Genomic DNA, 15,553 nt, shown 5'->3' with positions numbered 1-15,553 from the left:
TTCAGGCCCATTATTGATCTCCTTGCACACACCCCCCCCCCCCCCCCCCCGCCACTCCCATCCAAATTGAGGGGGGTGATGGTGGAGGAGCTCAGAGGGAAGAGAAGAAAACATCTCCATCTCTGGCCAGGTAGATTCAATCGCAGAGCCAGCAGCAGCCTTATGAGCATACATTACCCTTCTGCAGGGTGAGTCCAACTGCTCTCCAGACCTCCCACACACAGTCAAGCCTGCCTGGTGTCCTGGGAGTGGGTAGGTGTTGAAGCGCCCTCTGCTGGTCGGGTGCTGAGAGCAAGGTGCTAGCTGGGAAGTCTACTTCCTTCCTTCCCGCAGAGTGGGGCACAAGCTGGCTGTTCTCCAGAAAACATAAGGGGCGGAGAAGTTCCCCCAAATACCCCGAGAGTTTAGGCAGTGAGGTCTGTGATAGCTTTGCTCTGGTTTGGGAATGAAAAACCACCTTCATTCCTCTTTTTCGGTCAATGCAGGTGTCGGGGGTCCTAACCCCCCCCATAGGATAGTGCAACTGTTGACATCGCTTCCAAACCTGAGGTTTTCCACACTCAGGGAAACTCCGAGTGAGATGGAGAGGAGAGGACACGACATTCCAGTTCACAACCACAAGGAAGGCTGCAGCAGGGAGTTGCTAGGAATGAAGTCTTTTGAAGACGGAAAGGTTAAAACGTTTTAGGAAGATTTGCTCATTTACTTGTCACAGTAACCATGTGGAGTAAGAGATCTCTTCTCTTTCTAGATGAGGAAACTAAACTAGAAACTAACATCTGGCATTTCTCAGGTAGTGAATCGGGAAGTCCAGAATTTTAGCCTGGGAAATCTGTTGTCAACATCTGTACATGTTATCTCCGCTTGTCTTCTCTCCCTGGGGCAGCGACCCAGCAGAGGCCATCTTCCTGGGGTAGTCACGGGTCCTGGTTCCTGCGCTAACCTCCCTTCTGCCTTCTCCCACAGAGGCTGCCAAGAACTCTATTCTCCATGTGAAAGCCGAAGTCCACAAATCTTTGGACAGTTACGCAGCCAGCTTGGCTAAAGCCATTGAAGCTGAAGCCAAAATCAACTTATTTGGGGAGGAGGCTTTGCCAGGGGTCTTGTTCACAGCACGGACTGTCCCAGGGGCTAGCTTTGGGGGGCGTCGAGGCAGCAGAACTCTTTTGAATCAGAGGCTGCCACTGCAGAGCATTGAGGAAGGGGATATCTTAGCTGCAGAGCAGAGATGAAGACCTCAGAGGGGACTGGGGCCGCAGTGGAGCTACTGGTACCGGTGTCTGTGCCAAGGCCCTGGAAGACGTCACCCCTCACGGAGGGCCAGACGCTAGGAAGGAAACACTGGGGACGCAGCCAGGAGGACTGGAAGTTCTGACTTCACTGTCTGCCGTGAAGGCACATGGGGCTGTCCAGGGTCCCTGGGATGGAAGGCGGCTTCCAAAGCACACTGAAAACGCAGATGGAGATGTGGCTGCTGTTTCGGAAGGACAGAGACAATGGGTTTAAAGGGAAGCCAGCCTGTGGATCATGTCTTCACCAGTATCCTGCTGGTCTAACTGTTCATGGTCTCAGAGGCGGTCAATACTCAGTGTACCTCATGGGATGCAAGGCCATCTGGGTTTCTATGTGGTTGATCCAGGCAGCATAGGGCCACATGGGCTAGCCTAAATACACAACAGTCCAGAGAACACACAGGAGTAGAGCACCATACTCAGACACCCCATATCTAATGCCCTCATTAGGATGTGGCCTTTGGTGACACCTGCTGCTGGTCTGTAGGAGCAGCCCACAGGCCACCCAAGATGGGGCCACCCCACTCACCTCTTTGTTGACAGATGTTTTAGTATTTGCAAAGAAGGGAGAAACCACTATAAAAGATAAGGGTGAATACCAGGCATTTCATTTCCAAAATGAAAACCCCAGGAGATTAGGGTATGTCACTAAGACCGGGGCTGTGATGTCACGTACAGCAGGGAAGAATCTAGGGGAAATCCCTCACATAGGTGATGTGGGAGATGCTTGAGTGACTGACAAACATAGCTGGCCTCAATTCATTGCCAGGAGCAATTGTGATTGTCACTGCAGCTTTGGAGCAGGCACAAGGTAGAATGGGCACTGGAGCTGGGTTCACAGCCTGGGTTCCTGACCCAGCTTGGTCTTTGTCTGCGTATCTCTGGAACATCCTGTCCTGTCACTAGGCCATTTGGAGAAATGGGAGAGGAGTGAGGAGTTGGAACGAGTTAGTCTCCAAGATATTTCCAGCTCTGATCCTTGATGTCTTCTGAACTTGTAATTTAAGAGATGGGAACAAACAGAACATGACTAGTGAATGAACCAGCATTTGCATACTTTTGAGTGTGTGTCCAGTGAACACGCAAGAGCGACCTGCACACTCTGGCCCTGTGTCTCTTTACTGTTTGATTGTTTAGGGCAGTCCTAAATGCTAGCCACCGAGGCACAGGTATGAAGACCATGCCACAGCTGACACAAAGGTAGGGAAGCAGGTGGGGCTCATTGACTTGGACCCCTTGCTCCTTGAGCTAGAACTTGAAGTTTGAGCTTTGGGTGCTTGCCAGGAAGACCACCTTTCCTGTTCTTCTTAAGTCTGGGTGCTTAGAGAAGCTAGGCTCAGGGCTCTCCATTTCACAGCAAAGGAAGACCCCACTTGCTGTATCAGCCACTAGGCAGCCATTCCAGAGTGAATTACTTTTCATGTGTTTTCTGTGGGCTACCTGGCTCCTGGTATGGCAGTATCTTTTTCCTGTGGTTCCTGGTGTGCAGCTCACTGAAGACATTTCATGAGACTTGGCATTTGCCTTTGTATGGTTGATTTTTGTCAACACCACCTACTCCAGGACAGCTGTGCAGGGGGTTGGTAGGATTTTGGATGGAATGGCCGTGGGCAGAGGATAGGTACTGCTCTCACCCTGGCAGCATTTCTGTTCTCTTTCTAGTGTGTTATCTTTTTCTAGTACTTGTCCGGTGTCTGGAGGGACCATATTCCTAATGCACAGAAGTGGATCATGGCATAGGCCTTGCCCCCTAGGGACTGGTTGCCAGTTAGTGCAATAGACTGATTTAAGACTCAAAGGTTGGAGAGTTCTTTCTTGATTGCCTGGGGCTAGGCTTTATGGAAAGGATGCTGAGGCCTCCAAGTCCTGCTGGCTGACCCCTAGGTCATCTAAACTGACCTAGAAAATGGAATTTTCAGTGTTTTTAATGGGAATCCACGCCTTTTAATGGAGTGAGGACTATTCATTTGCCCAACACTGCAGGCCTATAAAGCACCTCACCAGGCACTGGGACATAACAGCAGTGTTTATTAATCACTTCAGAAGAGAGACAGCCAGAAGATACTGTTGTGGATGCAGAGCATCCAGCAGTGATGCCAGAACTGTGGCTCCAGAGGGTCAGAGTATTCCAACTAGGATCCTAGGGCTGAGCCAGTGAAGCAGATGACCATCTCGACTGAGTCTTGGAGAGTGTGTAGGAGCCAGAACCATGTTTTTGCATATTCAGGGATTCTCATTTGTCCAACTGAGCTAGAGAGAAGTGACTGAGGAGAGAGAGGCAGTCCACACATTTTCTTTTGTCTTCTATGGAGAACACCTGCCTTCTTTTAGAAGCCCACCATCCCAGCTAAACCCAGCCATGTTAGCTACAAACTTCCCCAGGGCACTCATGGGTAGGGGCAGGTGGGACCTTTGGCTACTTGTTTGGTTGAATACCTCGGTCCTGATTCGGGCAGGATCACTTGGAGGGCCATGGCCCATCTCTGCCACTGCTTTACAAGATTTTCCCCTTGACTTGGTTCCTGTGCTGTGTTCCAGACACTAGCTGTGGGACCTGTTGCATCCAAGAAGGCCATGAGTTCAGCACTACAGTATACACAGCTCAGCACCTAGTGTTTCCCTGGCCAGACAACCCAAACTGGAGTTCAACACCTTAGACACTAGATGGCAGCAGCATGGCTGTGGAGAGGGGGAAAAAACAGGGTGGCTTGTTCTTCTGAGCCCAGCCATGAACACAAATGCCTGGCCTTGACAACTAATCCTCCGGGAATACCTGCACAGCGCTGTGTGATCTTAAGCAAACCACAACTCCTAAGGGAGGATGATTGCAAAGACAATGGCCCATTGGTGCTAATGTTCTTAAAGTCTCATTTGTCTAACTGTGACTTCATCTTTCAGCAAAGAATGAAACCATCACTCAGTATTTGCTATAGGGCACTGTAGATTGGGTATAGACAGGAAAAATAATGTTGATCCAATGAGAGAGTATACTAGTCTGTTGAGATAGAATTATTATGAGAGCTTTTCCAGGAGGACAATGTGCTCCTTAGCTTTGCAGATTAGCGAGACATTTCTCAATGGATGAACTCAGGAAACACGTTCAGCCTCATTTCGTCTGCCTCCTGTCTGGAAGGAACAAAGATGGTGTGGCGTCCCACTGTGTGCCTCACTTAAGACCTCTAAGAGCCTGTTATATGCTAGACACTAATTGAGAACTTCAAATGCTCCATCTTCTTTTGCTTCAGGCAGGTGGGACACAGAAGGGATGATGCTGGTGTGTGGCATGGTTGTGAGTTAAGATCTCAGGTTGTCACTCACTAGGCAGGTGATTGGTAATCTGTATATAGGGATTCAGAATCCAAGGATGCTGTCTGCATAGGGCGGACTACAGAAATGCTCATGGTGCATCCACCAAGGAAAGAAGTGCAGGCCGACTTCAGCCACTGGTCTTGCTTCTCAGTGCAACGGGCAGGGCAGACTCCTTCCTGTTTTACAGGAGTCTTTAATGTATGAGACCCTTCAAAAGATATGTTATCCAATTCAGGGTAATTAATTATGTTGAGGGTCGTTGCCCTGGGGGAGTTTTTTGCTATTCAGTGTAATAGGAATTAATGAAGGAGTGACGACAGAGGGAAGGCAATAGAGGAGGGTGGAAAGGCTGAGGAGAATTTGGAACACAAGGGCGAGTAGGAACAAAAATGAACTTTTCTAGTAAGAAAGTCTTTCTTCCACACGAAAAAGGAGTATTTCTATAATATCCCAAATTAAAGATGATGTATAGAGTGCCAACCTATGTCAACTCAACTCTGACCTTCCCTAACACCCCCCCCCCACACTAACTCCAATACCTTTGGGTTCTGAAGACACCCAGTCTAGCATTGACAGTGTCTGACTCCCACCTCCCAAAGCTCTTGTGTTCCAAGACTCTGATGGAAGAGGCAGAGGAGGTATAGGTCTCCATGCCACTCCCTAAAGTATACAGAAGCTGAGGAAACCTGAGGAGGACCACAAGAACATGGATTCGACCAGGAAGGCCTGAGGAAAGCTGTGACTCAAAATGAGGTAAACCAGAGGCATAGCCAAATTCCTAGGTCTTGGTCATGAGTTTGAGAGAAGGAACAAGCCTTGTAGCTCAAGGAGAATGAGGCACAGGTAGGTTAAAGGTCATCCGTAGAATGGGCCAGCTGGACTTTATTAGACAGGAAGAATCTTACCTAAGACAAGGCCTAAAACATGGCCTTGAAGGTCAATGTTAGGCAATCATCTGTTGGAAAGACTTCAAAGCACAGACACTAATCTGCACAAGATTACAAGCACAATTTTGGTCAGGGTAATTTTGGCACACAATATACCACTATTTGGAACACCAAAAACCACAGGTGAGCCAGCTCCTCCCAGAGGAAAGGACAGTTCCAGAGGACTTGGGTGACAAGACCATGCAAGTGTGGCAGAAAGCCTGCTTGCCTGGAAATGGATCTGCTGGTGGTAAAGACAGGCTTTAAGGAGAGTTCTGTGTGCTGTTCTGATGACGTCTACATAGAGGAAGAAGTGGTTAAAAGCCAAACTTCAAAAATTAATAAAACCCAAGCTAACCCTAAAATGTATTTAACTTGACATTTTGGATGGGGTTCTTGAAGATAAAATGGTCTAGGGCTATTATATATAAATCAGTATTTATGAATAAATAAGTGTATTTAGACAAGTTTTGTTTACCGGATTAAATGTTTTTGGAATGTGTAAATTGTCAGTTTTCACTTGGACTTGTGGTCTATGGGCATTTCTGGGTGTCTGTTTCTTCCCCAAACTTTCTACAGCCCTATTCCTATCTCAACTCCCCATGGGCTAAGAAGAGGACTGAGCAGCAAGAGGGAACTTACCACAGAATTGGGAGTGAGGATCCCCATATTACAGTCACTTGGATAGATTCATGAATGCATTTAAATTCCCCAACATGGTTGAATTCAAGTAGTATTGGGTTACATGACTGTTGCATATCATATTCAAGACACTCTGAACCTGATTTTTGTTTTTTAGTTTAGTCCTGAGACTCAAAGGTGTGTGCCACCATGACCAGCTTTTAAGCCTGGTTTTTAAGAGATTTAATGAATTAGTGCTTTTTCATTCATCCATCCATCCATCCATCATCCACCCACCTACCCACCCATCAGAGCAAAGATACTGAGTAGCAGATTGAAGCACAGACACAAACATCTCCATATCAGATTTATCATTTCCTCTCCCCTCACCTATTCAGATTGACAATATCTTTTTTTCTGAGTGTGCATGTAAGTGACCCCTTGGGCCAGTCTCCTAACTCTCCACCTCTCCTCCACTGACTCTTGGAAGTGGCTAGGACTTAATTCTGTCTTTGCTATATCCTTAACTACTTGTCCAGTTGGCTTGTTCCTAAGTAATAGACACCAGCTGTTTACATAATTGCTTTGCTAATAACAGACCTAATCCCTTTGATAGAATAGCTTCAAGTTTGCAGGAAACATACACAGATCCCATGCCTCCGTCTGCACACTGTGCTACTTCAGACATGTGCCATTTGACTTTGTTCTAACATTTTCCTACCAGCTACCCTTTGACCTGAGTCTTCCAGCACACTCTGTCCTCCAGCAAATCCATGCCACTGGTTTAATGTAACATCTACTTTCTTCTATGACAAAGCTAACTATATTCTGTTAGCAGCAGGTGTTCTTGTGGGGAGGTCCATGTTTCTCATAGAGATGGCTCTGTGCTGCTATGCCATCAAGCATGTTCTTGGCCCAGATGGAGACAGTTTGTCTTATTCTCAGTGTCTGATTCAGTCAATTCTTCTGGTAGGACATTTAGGTGGCTGAAAATGACAGGAACAGTTAGGCTACTTGCTGATTAAAGCAAATGTGAACTTTCAGCAAAAGCAACTGGTATAGCAAATATGGACAGAGGGCTCCATGCTTGAGATGAGTATGACAGGCCATTTCAGATCTGCACTGGCTCTGGTCATTCATCCATCGGACAGATACGAAGCGTCTAAAAGCCACTTCCAGATGTGGTTGGAGAGGTGGGGGAGAGTGTTCTTTCAGTAGTCCTTTTGTCTCACTAAACAGGTACACCATTCTGCAGGCCAAAGTATTTTGTAAGTATCAGGAAGCAGCAGCTGCCTCTCCCCCATCTGGTAGGTCTGAAGAGCCTTTCAATATGAGCAGCATGGATGCTTGTGTAGATGATGACTAGAACGTATATGCATACACAATAACCTGGCATCGAGAAAAGACTTTTTTTGTTTTTATGAGACAGGGTTTCTCTGTATTGTTTTGGAGGCTGTCGGTCCAGCCTGGCCTCGAACTCACAGAGATCCGCCTGCCTCTGCCTCCCGAGTGCTGGGATTAAAGGCGTGCGCCACCACCGCCCGTCGAGAAAAGACTTTATTTTTGTAAATGGATTGTAGAGATGTATGCATGTAATCAGATTGAGGAAACACAGCAGGCAACTTAGGAAGCAGAAAAGGTTAGGTCTACGAAGCAGTTCAGGACAAACCCTGTGAGACACTCACAGGTCTGGGCATGGAGGTCTGTCTGGAGTGGATATGGATGCTACAGTCAGCTAACTGATTGCTGTGAAATCAGGAATATGGACAGCGAGGTAGATCAGAAGACAGCACCTTCAAGTTGTGCTAATGTGAACCATCCAGAAGGATCAGTGTCTGATTCAGATGAGGTACCACAAGTCATGAGTCAGTAACTCAAGATGAAAAAAAGTACCTCGGGAAGAGAAATGTAAAGGCCCTTTTATGTGATCTGGTCATACACAAGTCAAGATGGAAAAGGTTTCTAAATGAAGAAAACAGAGCAAGCTCTTTTTTGTTAGAGAAATGACTGGAAAATGTGGATCAAAGTAGCAAAGAATTAAATAAAAAGTCAAATTTAGGATCTTAAAACAACCAACTTCTTTAATTAGAAAGCAACAAACATGCACATGGCAAGTGTAGAAATTTATTTGAACCAACATTTTCACTACAATGAAAATGACTTTTCAACAGTGATCCAAGCTCTCACATCTGAGGGTTAGGGAAGTATTGCACTTGGCATTTTTGAGCACTCCATACACGGCAAAAGGTTTCAAAAACATTTTGCTTGTTTTGTTTTACACACTCTCCCAACTCATGCACACACTCATTCCAAACCAATGTTTGGTTATCCCAAAAAAAATGGGGAAGAACTCCAAAAAACCATAGCCTTAAATTGCACTAAAGTTCTGTAAAGAAAAAAATATAATAAATGTCGTATACAAATTTCAGAACATCTAAGTGCTTGCAAAGAGTCGTTTATTCTTCATCCTCATTTTCATTCTCCTGACCTGAACCTTCAGATCTGTCACCCTCCAAACGGTCTGGAAAACAAACACGAGAATCACACATGCTCAAAATCCTTTTAGTATCTATTAAAATAACCACCAGAGTCTTTGTTTAAAACTATGAAAAATGCTTATAATTCAAAATACAAACATGTAAAAATCTACTCACTAGTATATACAGATGAGGGTTTGGTTGTGTTTTCGAGACAAGGTCTTATGTCTCACTATGCAGCTTTGGCCCTCTTGGAACTGGCTATCCAGACCAGTCTGGCCTCCACCTGCCTCGCATCTCTAGGGCTAGGGTTAAAGGCATACAGCATTACATGAGTGCAGGTGCCTATGGAGGCCAGAGCCAGAAGCGTTGGATGCCACTGGAGCTAGTGATACAGTCAATTGTGAGCTGCCTGACATGAGTCTTCTGGAAGAGCAGTATGTGCTCTTAACTGAGCCATCTCTCCAACCCCAGTATAAGTTTTTAATTTTGCCTCAAGAGGTAAATGAAGAGTGATGATAAAATATCATATACACAACATCATGTAATTCTAAAACATACAAGAGCTTGATCTATTACATTCTCTTGCAGTGGTTTTCAAACAAGGTTCCTTGGAGGCTAGGTTTTAATAACAGATGTCAGGTGCTGTCAAGGGACCTGGACAGGAGGATGTGAGAGAGAAGAATGTGGAGACCACACAGGTGGTTCAACCTTTCGACACTGTGACATGACCTCATCTACAAAGTTCATGCTCCAACAGAGCAATCAGGTTGCAAAAACAAAACAAAGAAACAAAAACTCCTTGGCCCCACCCCAAAATGTATACTGTTTTACTTCAGTAAGTTTATGACTTTCCATTGGGCTGCATTCACAGCTGTCCTGGGACACACAGCCTGTGGGCAACAGGTTGGACATGCCTGTAACAGGATTGTGTAATTCTGTTTATAAGATTTCTTAAATCCATCACCGTTTCTTCCCTCAAGGTAGAGCATGAGCTGGGTCCAATGTTCGCTGCACACAGCTGTAAGCTTGGTGAGCCACTGCAGCGCTCTCTCTCTGGCTTCTGTGACTTGCACTTGCTACTCCTTTGCTTGGGATACTTCTGCCCAATTCACTAGTAATCACGGTTCTGCTCGGTACAACCACTATACTTTCTGTGAAATTGTCCCAACCTCTTCATGAGCTCCTTCCTCCACTTATTCTGGAAAGTTCTTTATGAACCTCTCAGTGATGACCCGTTATACTACTTGAGAACCTGTCTTCTCAGACCAGACTATTAGCTTTTGAGTGACAAGGGTAACATCTGTTTACCCTTTTACCCTCAGGGCTTATGATAGGATGTTCAATAAAGGTGTTTAATGTCTTCGTTTTGTTTCTGCCATGCTGAGGATTGAACCTAGAGCTTCACACACAGTAAGCACTGAACTACTAACCTCTACCCTAGAGAAAGGTTTACTAAAGAAATGAATGCAAGGTTTATGAAGATAAGCTATACCACATTACGGTTTATGAAGAAGGCAATGGCAGAAAATCACTACCACAGTAAGGATGGTATTTAGGACATTTTGACAGACACATTTCCTCAAGTAATCTGGAAAATATTAAGGTCAGATAAAGTAAATAGTCCACAACAGGAGGATACCAAACATCAGATGGAAGGGGACATAATTATAAAAACTGAGGAGAGAAGGATTTTTGGTGTATCATCCAGAGCTTGCATGTCAGAGTACTGATGTGAATACATGGCTATCCATGGAATCCTAGGTCAAGGGGAAGGTAGTTTCAAATTCAGGCTTTAGCATTTATCAGGTGGATGGCCTGGGCAAGTTAGAGTTAATGTCTGAGGGACTGGAGAGATGTCTGAGGTTAAGCACACTTGCTGCTTTTGCAGAAGACCCAGGCTCAGTTTCCATCACCACATGGTGACTCACAGGCACCTGTAATTCCGCTCTAGGGTCTCCATCACTTCCTTCTGAACTCCCCAGGTGCCAGGCATGCATGGGGAAAACATGTATGTGGAGAACACGTACATGTAGGCAAATACTCATACAATGAAATAAAATAAATCTAAAGTCAAATCTTAATTTCTTTAAAGGGTTAGTATCTGCTGGGTTTGGTGGCACATGCCTTTAATATCAGCACTCAGGAGGCAGAAGCAGGTGCATCTCTGTGCATTTGAGGCCAGCCTGGTCTACAGAGCAAGCTGCAGGACAACTACAGAACTACACAGAAAGACTGTCTCAAAAAACAAACCTAAAATCCCAAAATAAAAAGAGTTGACATTTGATACATAATAGGTAGTCTATAAACGATACATAATACCTAACATATGAATACATTTATGAAATCAGTGAGAAGTGCTAAGCATTCCTGCTTGATAAAAATGTCATAATACACACTGGATAATAACTCTACCGTTTTGAATACAGATTATACAATTTTCTTTTGAATATCAGTTGTAATTGGGTTTCTGTCATTGAACCACAGTTTATCATGTACAACAGTGTTGACGGGGTAGAGAGACGGCTCAGTAGTTAAGAGCACTTGCTGCTCCTGCCGATCTGGGCTCAGTTTCCAGCACTACATAGCAGATAACCCGTCTCTAACTTCAGTTCCGGAGGATCCAACACCCTCTTCTGGCCTCTGTGGCACTGCACACACATGGTACACAGATATACATTCAGGCAAAACCCATACACATAAAATAAAGGTCAGTAAATCTTTAAAAAATTATTAGAAAGTACACTAATACAACTTTCTTTCTTACCATGTTATATTTGTTTTTAATTGGAACAGTATTGATTTTGAATAAATCTATATTGAAATGTATTTAGCAAAACTTTATTTGTTCGTATTTTTGGTTTTTGGTTAGTTGAGGCAGGATCTCATATTGTGCAGTCTAAGGTGACTCTGGACACCTGTTCCTCCTCCCTCCACCTCCCTTGCATTTAGATCACCAGAGTGTGCCACCACGTCCAGCAGTACAATGTGTGGAGGCTTATGGTACAGTTCTGGATTGTGAGAAGATTACTTAATAAGGAGTTCTCAAGTATTGTGTTTTCATTTTACCATTTTTCAATAAACTTAGTTAATAAGGAAATAATTCACTGGGTTAAAGTCAAGTGTCCACAGAGAGAAATCCTAGTTCTGAAGCTGCTGCTTTCATTTTTGGATATTAAGAAAATAATATAAATCTCTGTAAAGTAGGACTGTTTTCAAATAAAATAATGATTTTAATGAGAGAGTAGAAGTTCTTACCAGCTCGGATATGATTCAGTGACGCCAACATTCTTAACATGAAAGAGGCTGGAACAGTAATGGTGTTTCTAGTCTCTTCCAGCATGAGCTCATTTCGAGTTATAACCTACAGCAAATTAAACAACAATGTCAAAGTTCATACAGTAACAGCATCTTTGTCTTAAAGATTATGAAAGCAGTTTTAAAAATCAGCTAGTCTTAGGAGGAATATTTTTCATTCTTCTTATGTGTAATGTCTCTATTTCTGCCTTTAGGCTATTCAATGTCAAACAATTACTTTAACTTGAACTTAAAGGAAGGTCAGAGACTGCACTCCTTTAAAAATTTAATTTATATTCAATGTACAAGTAATGGGTTTCATAATTACTTTACTTAATTCACACATATCTTGTACTTTGGACATATTTAGTTCACCCTCTTGCCCCTTGCCCCAAGCCAAGTAGCAATATACAAAATCAACATACAGAACCAGTAGTTTTCCTGTTTCCATATAACAAACATGCTGAGAAAGGAATGAAAACAACCCCATTCACAACACTAGCAAAATCCATAAGCACATCAAATACCCATGAATGAACCTACTCAGGAAGTGGAAGACTTGTACAGTATGTCAAAAATTTACATTGGAGAGCGCCTTTTACAGCTGGTGCTGGAAAAACTGGAAATTCCCATGCAGAATGGGATTAAAACCACTTCTCTAATTTTGAATAAATTTCAATTCAAACTAGATCATTAATGTAGGACTTGAAACTATGAGTGATGGGGAAAACACTTGAAGATATAAGCACAGAGAGGAACTTTATGAAAAGGCCTCTCTAATCTTAAGAAATAATCCCATGACTGGACAAATAGGAGTTTATCAAATTAAAAGGTTTCTTCTTATTAACAGAGTAAAAAGACAGTCTACAGAGTGGAGAAAAATCTATGTCAACTGTACATCTGACAGAGAGCAGAAAAACTAAATATTAAAAACCAACGGAGAGCCGGGCATTGGTGGCGCACGCCTTTAATCCCAGCACTTGGGAGACAGAGGCAGGCGGATCTCTGTGAGTTTGAGGCCAGCCTGGTCTACAGAGCAAGTTCCAGGACAGCCAGGACTGTTACACAGAGAAACCCTGTCTCAAAAAACTAAAATAAAAGAAACACACAAACAAACAAAACAACTAATGGAGAAAATACTTCAAATGAAATACAAGAAGCCAACAAACAAAAAGAAAATGCTTAACACCCTCAGCCAGCAGGGAAGTGCACTACAGCAGGAGCTGCAAGAAACGGTACACGCCTTTAATCCCAGAACTTGCAAAGGCACAGGCAGGAGGATCCCTGAGAACTTGAGACCAGCCTGATCCACATAGCCAGTTCTAGGCCAGTTGAAGATGTAAAATGAGATCCCGACTCATTAACAATAACAAAAAATCTACACTGAGATATCATCTCACAACAGTCAAAATGGCTACCATCAGGAAAACATAAATGACAACAAATGCTGGAGAGGAAGTGTGAAAAAGGAACCAGAATATACTGCTGGTGGAAATATAAACTGGTGCAGCCCCTATAAGAACCAGTGTGAAGCTTCCTCAAAAAGACTACAAACAGGACTAACATATAATTTAGTTATATCACTCCTATGACTACACCAAAATGAATCTAAGCCAGCATACCATAGATACTCATGCATACATGTTTATTGCTGCTGTACTCATAAAATCCAAACTATAGAACCAGTCTAAATATTCATAGATAAAGAAAATGTATATAAGTTAGCATAAGGAAGGGTTAGATTATGTCATTTGCAGAAAAATGGGTAGAAACAAGGTTACTGTGTTAAGTGAAATTAAGCCAGACTCAGAAAGACAAATATAGTATGTTTTTTCCTGCTATGGAGACTATATTGTATGGCATGAAAACAGAAGGGTAAGCAGAAGTAGGGGGTCTAAAGAGAAAAGAGGCAAAGGCAAGACGGTAACAGAGGAGCGCAAAGACAGAATGTCTTGTGTCTTTACTCATATGCAGAGCTACACACACACACACACACACAGACACACACAGACACACACACACACACACACACACACACACACACACACACACACACACACACACACACACACAGAGCAACAGAAAGCAAAAGGGACACTCGGGGGAAGATGTGGACCAGTGAGATAAGAGGGAGAGAAGAAGGAAGGAGGGAGTAAGAAAGATTAAGGTTTAATGACAAGCATGTGGAATCACTTCCCTTTCCCTTTTCACCCCACCCCTACTCACTGAGATCCATCACTTTGTATGCTGGCTAAAAGTGTTAATGACAATGAGTAAGACCTAGGAACTAAAGAAGTCTTAAAACATAATGAAGGAAAATTATGATCATTTGTTGCTCTACCCATTAATACTGGGGTATGGGGGGCAGTCCTAATGCCCCCTGTGAAAAACTAGAAAAAGTAAAGTCTACAATTACGGAGGGTTGCATGTATTAAGATTACCACCCCCCCCCCCAGCCTCATTCTGCTTTGCTTGTTTCTACAGGGTCTTGACATGTGGCTGAGTTTGACCAGAACCCTAGCTCCAGCTTCCTGGGTGGTAGAAGGTGAATCACAGGCTGCGCAATCAATTTGTCTGCAGTTAAAACACTCTGAAAGGACAGAGCTTTTTGTTTCGTTTTCTTTTTTTGAGACAGGGTTTCTCTGTATTGCTTTGGAGCCTGTCCTGTAACTCGTTCTGTAGATGAGGCTGGCTTCGAACTCACAGAGATCCTTTTTTTGTTGTTGTTTTTTTGGTTTTTACGAGACAGGGTTTCTCTGTATTGTTTTGGAGGCTGTCGGTCCAGCCTGGCCTCGAACTCACAGAGATCCGCCTGCCTCTGTGCGCCACCAACGCCCGGCCACAGAGATCCTTTAATCCCAGCACTCGGGAGGCAGAGGCAGGAGGATCTCTGTGAGTTCGAGGCCTGGCTGGTCCGACAACCTCCAAAACAATTCAGAGAAACCCTGTCTCGTAAAAACCAAAAAAAAAAAAAAAAAAAAAAAAAAAAAGGCGTGTGCCACCAATGCACAGCTAAAAGGACAGAACTTTTTAATACTTTCTGTTATACATAGTAAGCATGAATAAGCATGATAATCAAACTTATTTTTACACTGTATTCCTAATCTGTTGTTAAAAAAAATCAATATTTTTATTTTTTTTATACAGTGTTCTGCCTACATGCCAGAAGAGGGCACCAGATTGATTTGTAGATGGTTGTGAGCCACCATGTGGTTGCTGGGAATTGAACTCAGGACCTCTGGAAGAGCAGTCAGTGCTCTTAACCTCTAGCCCCAATATTTTTATTTTTTAAATAACATTTTTCACTTATTTTACACTCCAAGTGCAGTTTCCCCTCCCTCTGTCATGCTGTGACATGACCCCTCCACTTCACTCCTCCTCCTCCATCCAGAAAGGGGCAGGCCTCCCGTGGGCTTGAACAAAGCATGGCACATCAAGTTGAGGCAGGACTGAGCTCCCCCCCCTTGTGCCAAGGCTGGGCAAGGTAATCCAGCATGGGGAACAGGTTCCCAAAAGCCAGCCAAATGCCAGGGACAGGTCTTGATCTCACTGCCAGGAATCTTACAGAGAGACCAAGTTACACAACTGTCACACACATGCAGAGGGTCTAGGTCAGTCCCATGGAGGCTGA

The 15,553-nt window shown here is 43.9% G+C and overlaps 2 protein-coding genes across 17 annotated transcripts in view; one reads left to right on the top strand and one right to left on the bottom strand.

Moving 5' to 3' along the window:
• Gpr161 (G protein-coupled receptor 161) overlaps nt 1–6,033 on the top strand; it is a 37,653-nt gene extending 31,620 nt beyond the window's left edge. For 5 of the 6 annotated variants that reach the window (XM_040737807.1, XM_005071380.4, XM_040737806.1 and 2 more), the window contains exon 6: nt 967–6,033. In XM_040737807.1, coding sequence (XP_040593741.1) covers nt 967–1,232 — 266 coding nt within the window. In that variant the 3' untranslated portion in view covers nt 1,233–6,033. The other variant, XM_040737805.1, reaches the window with a different exon arrangement.
• A 2,169-nt stretch (nt 6,034–8,202) lies between these two features.
• Nucleotides 8,203–15,553, bottom strand: part of Dcaf6 (DDB1 and CUL4 associated factor 6) — a 110,168-nt gene continuing 102,817 nt past the window's right edge. For 7 of the 11 annotated variants that reach the window (XM_040737799.1, XM_021227934.2, XM_040737801.1 and 4 more), the window contains 2 exons: nt 11,884–11,989; nt 8,588–11,276 (listed from right to left, as the gene is read on the bottom strand). In XM_040737799.1, coding sequence (XP_040593733.1) covers nt 11,206–11,276; nt 11,884–11,989 — 177 coding nt within the window. In that variant the 3' untranslated portion in view covers nt 8,588–11,205. Of the gene's footprint in view, nt 11,277–11,883; nt 11,990–15,553 lie in introns of all 11 variants that reach the window. The other 4 variants (XM_040737800.1, XM_021227935.2, XM_005071385.4 and 1 more) reach the window with 1 other exon arrangement.

This window comes from Mesocricetus auratus, unplaced genomic scaffold (assembly GCF_017639785.1).
Source record: "Mesocricetus auratus isolate SY011 unplaced genomic scaffold, BCM_Maur_2.0 Super-Scaffold_100676, whole genome shotgun sequence".
Taxonomy (NCBI): Eukaryota; Metazoa; Chordata; class Mammalia; order Rodentia; family Cricetidae; genus Mesocricetus; species Mesocricetus auratus.
The sequence above is the reverse complement of the archived record's forward strand: the minus strand, read 5'-3'. Positions and strand labels throughout refer to the sequence as shown.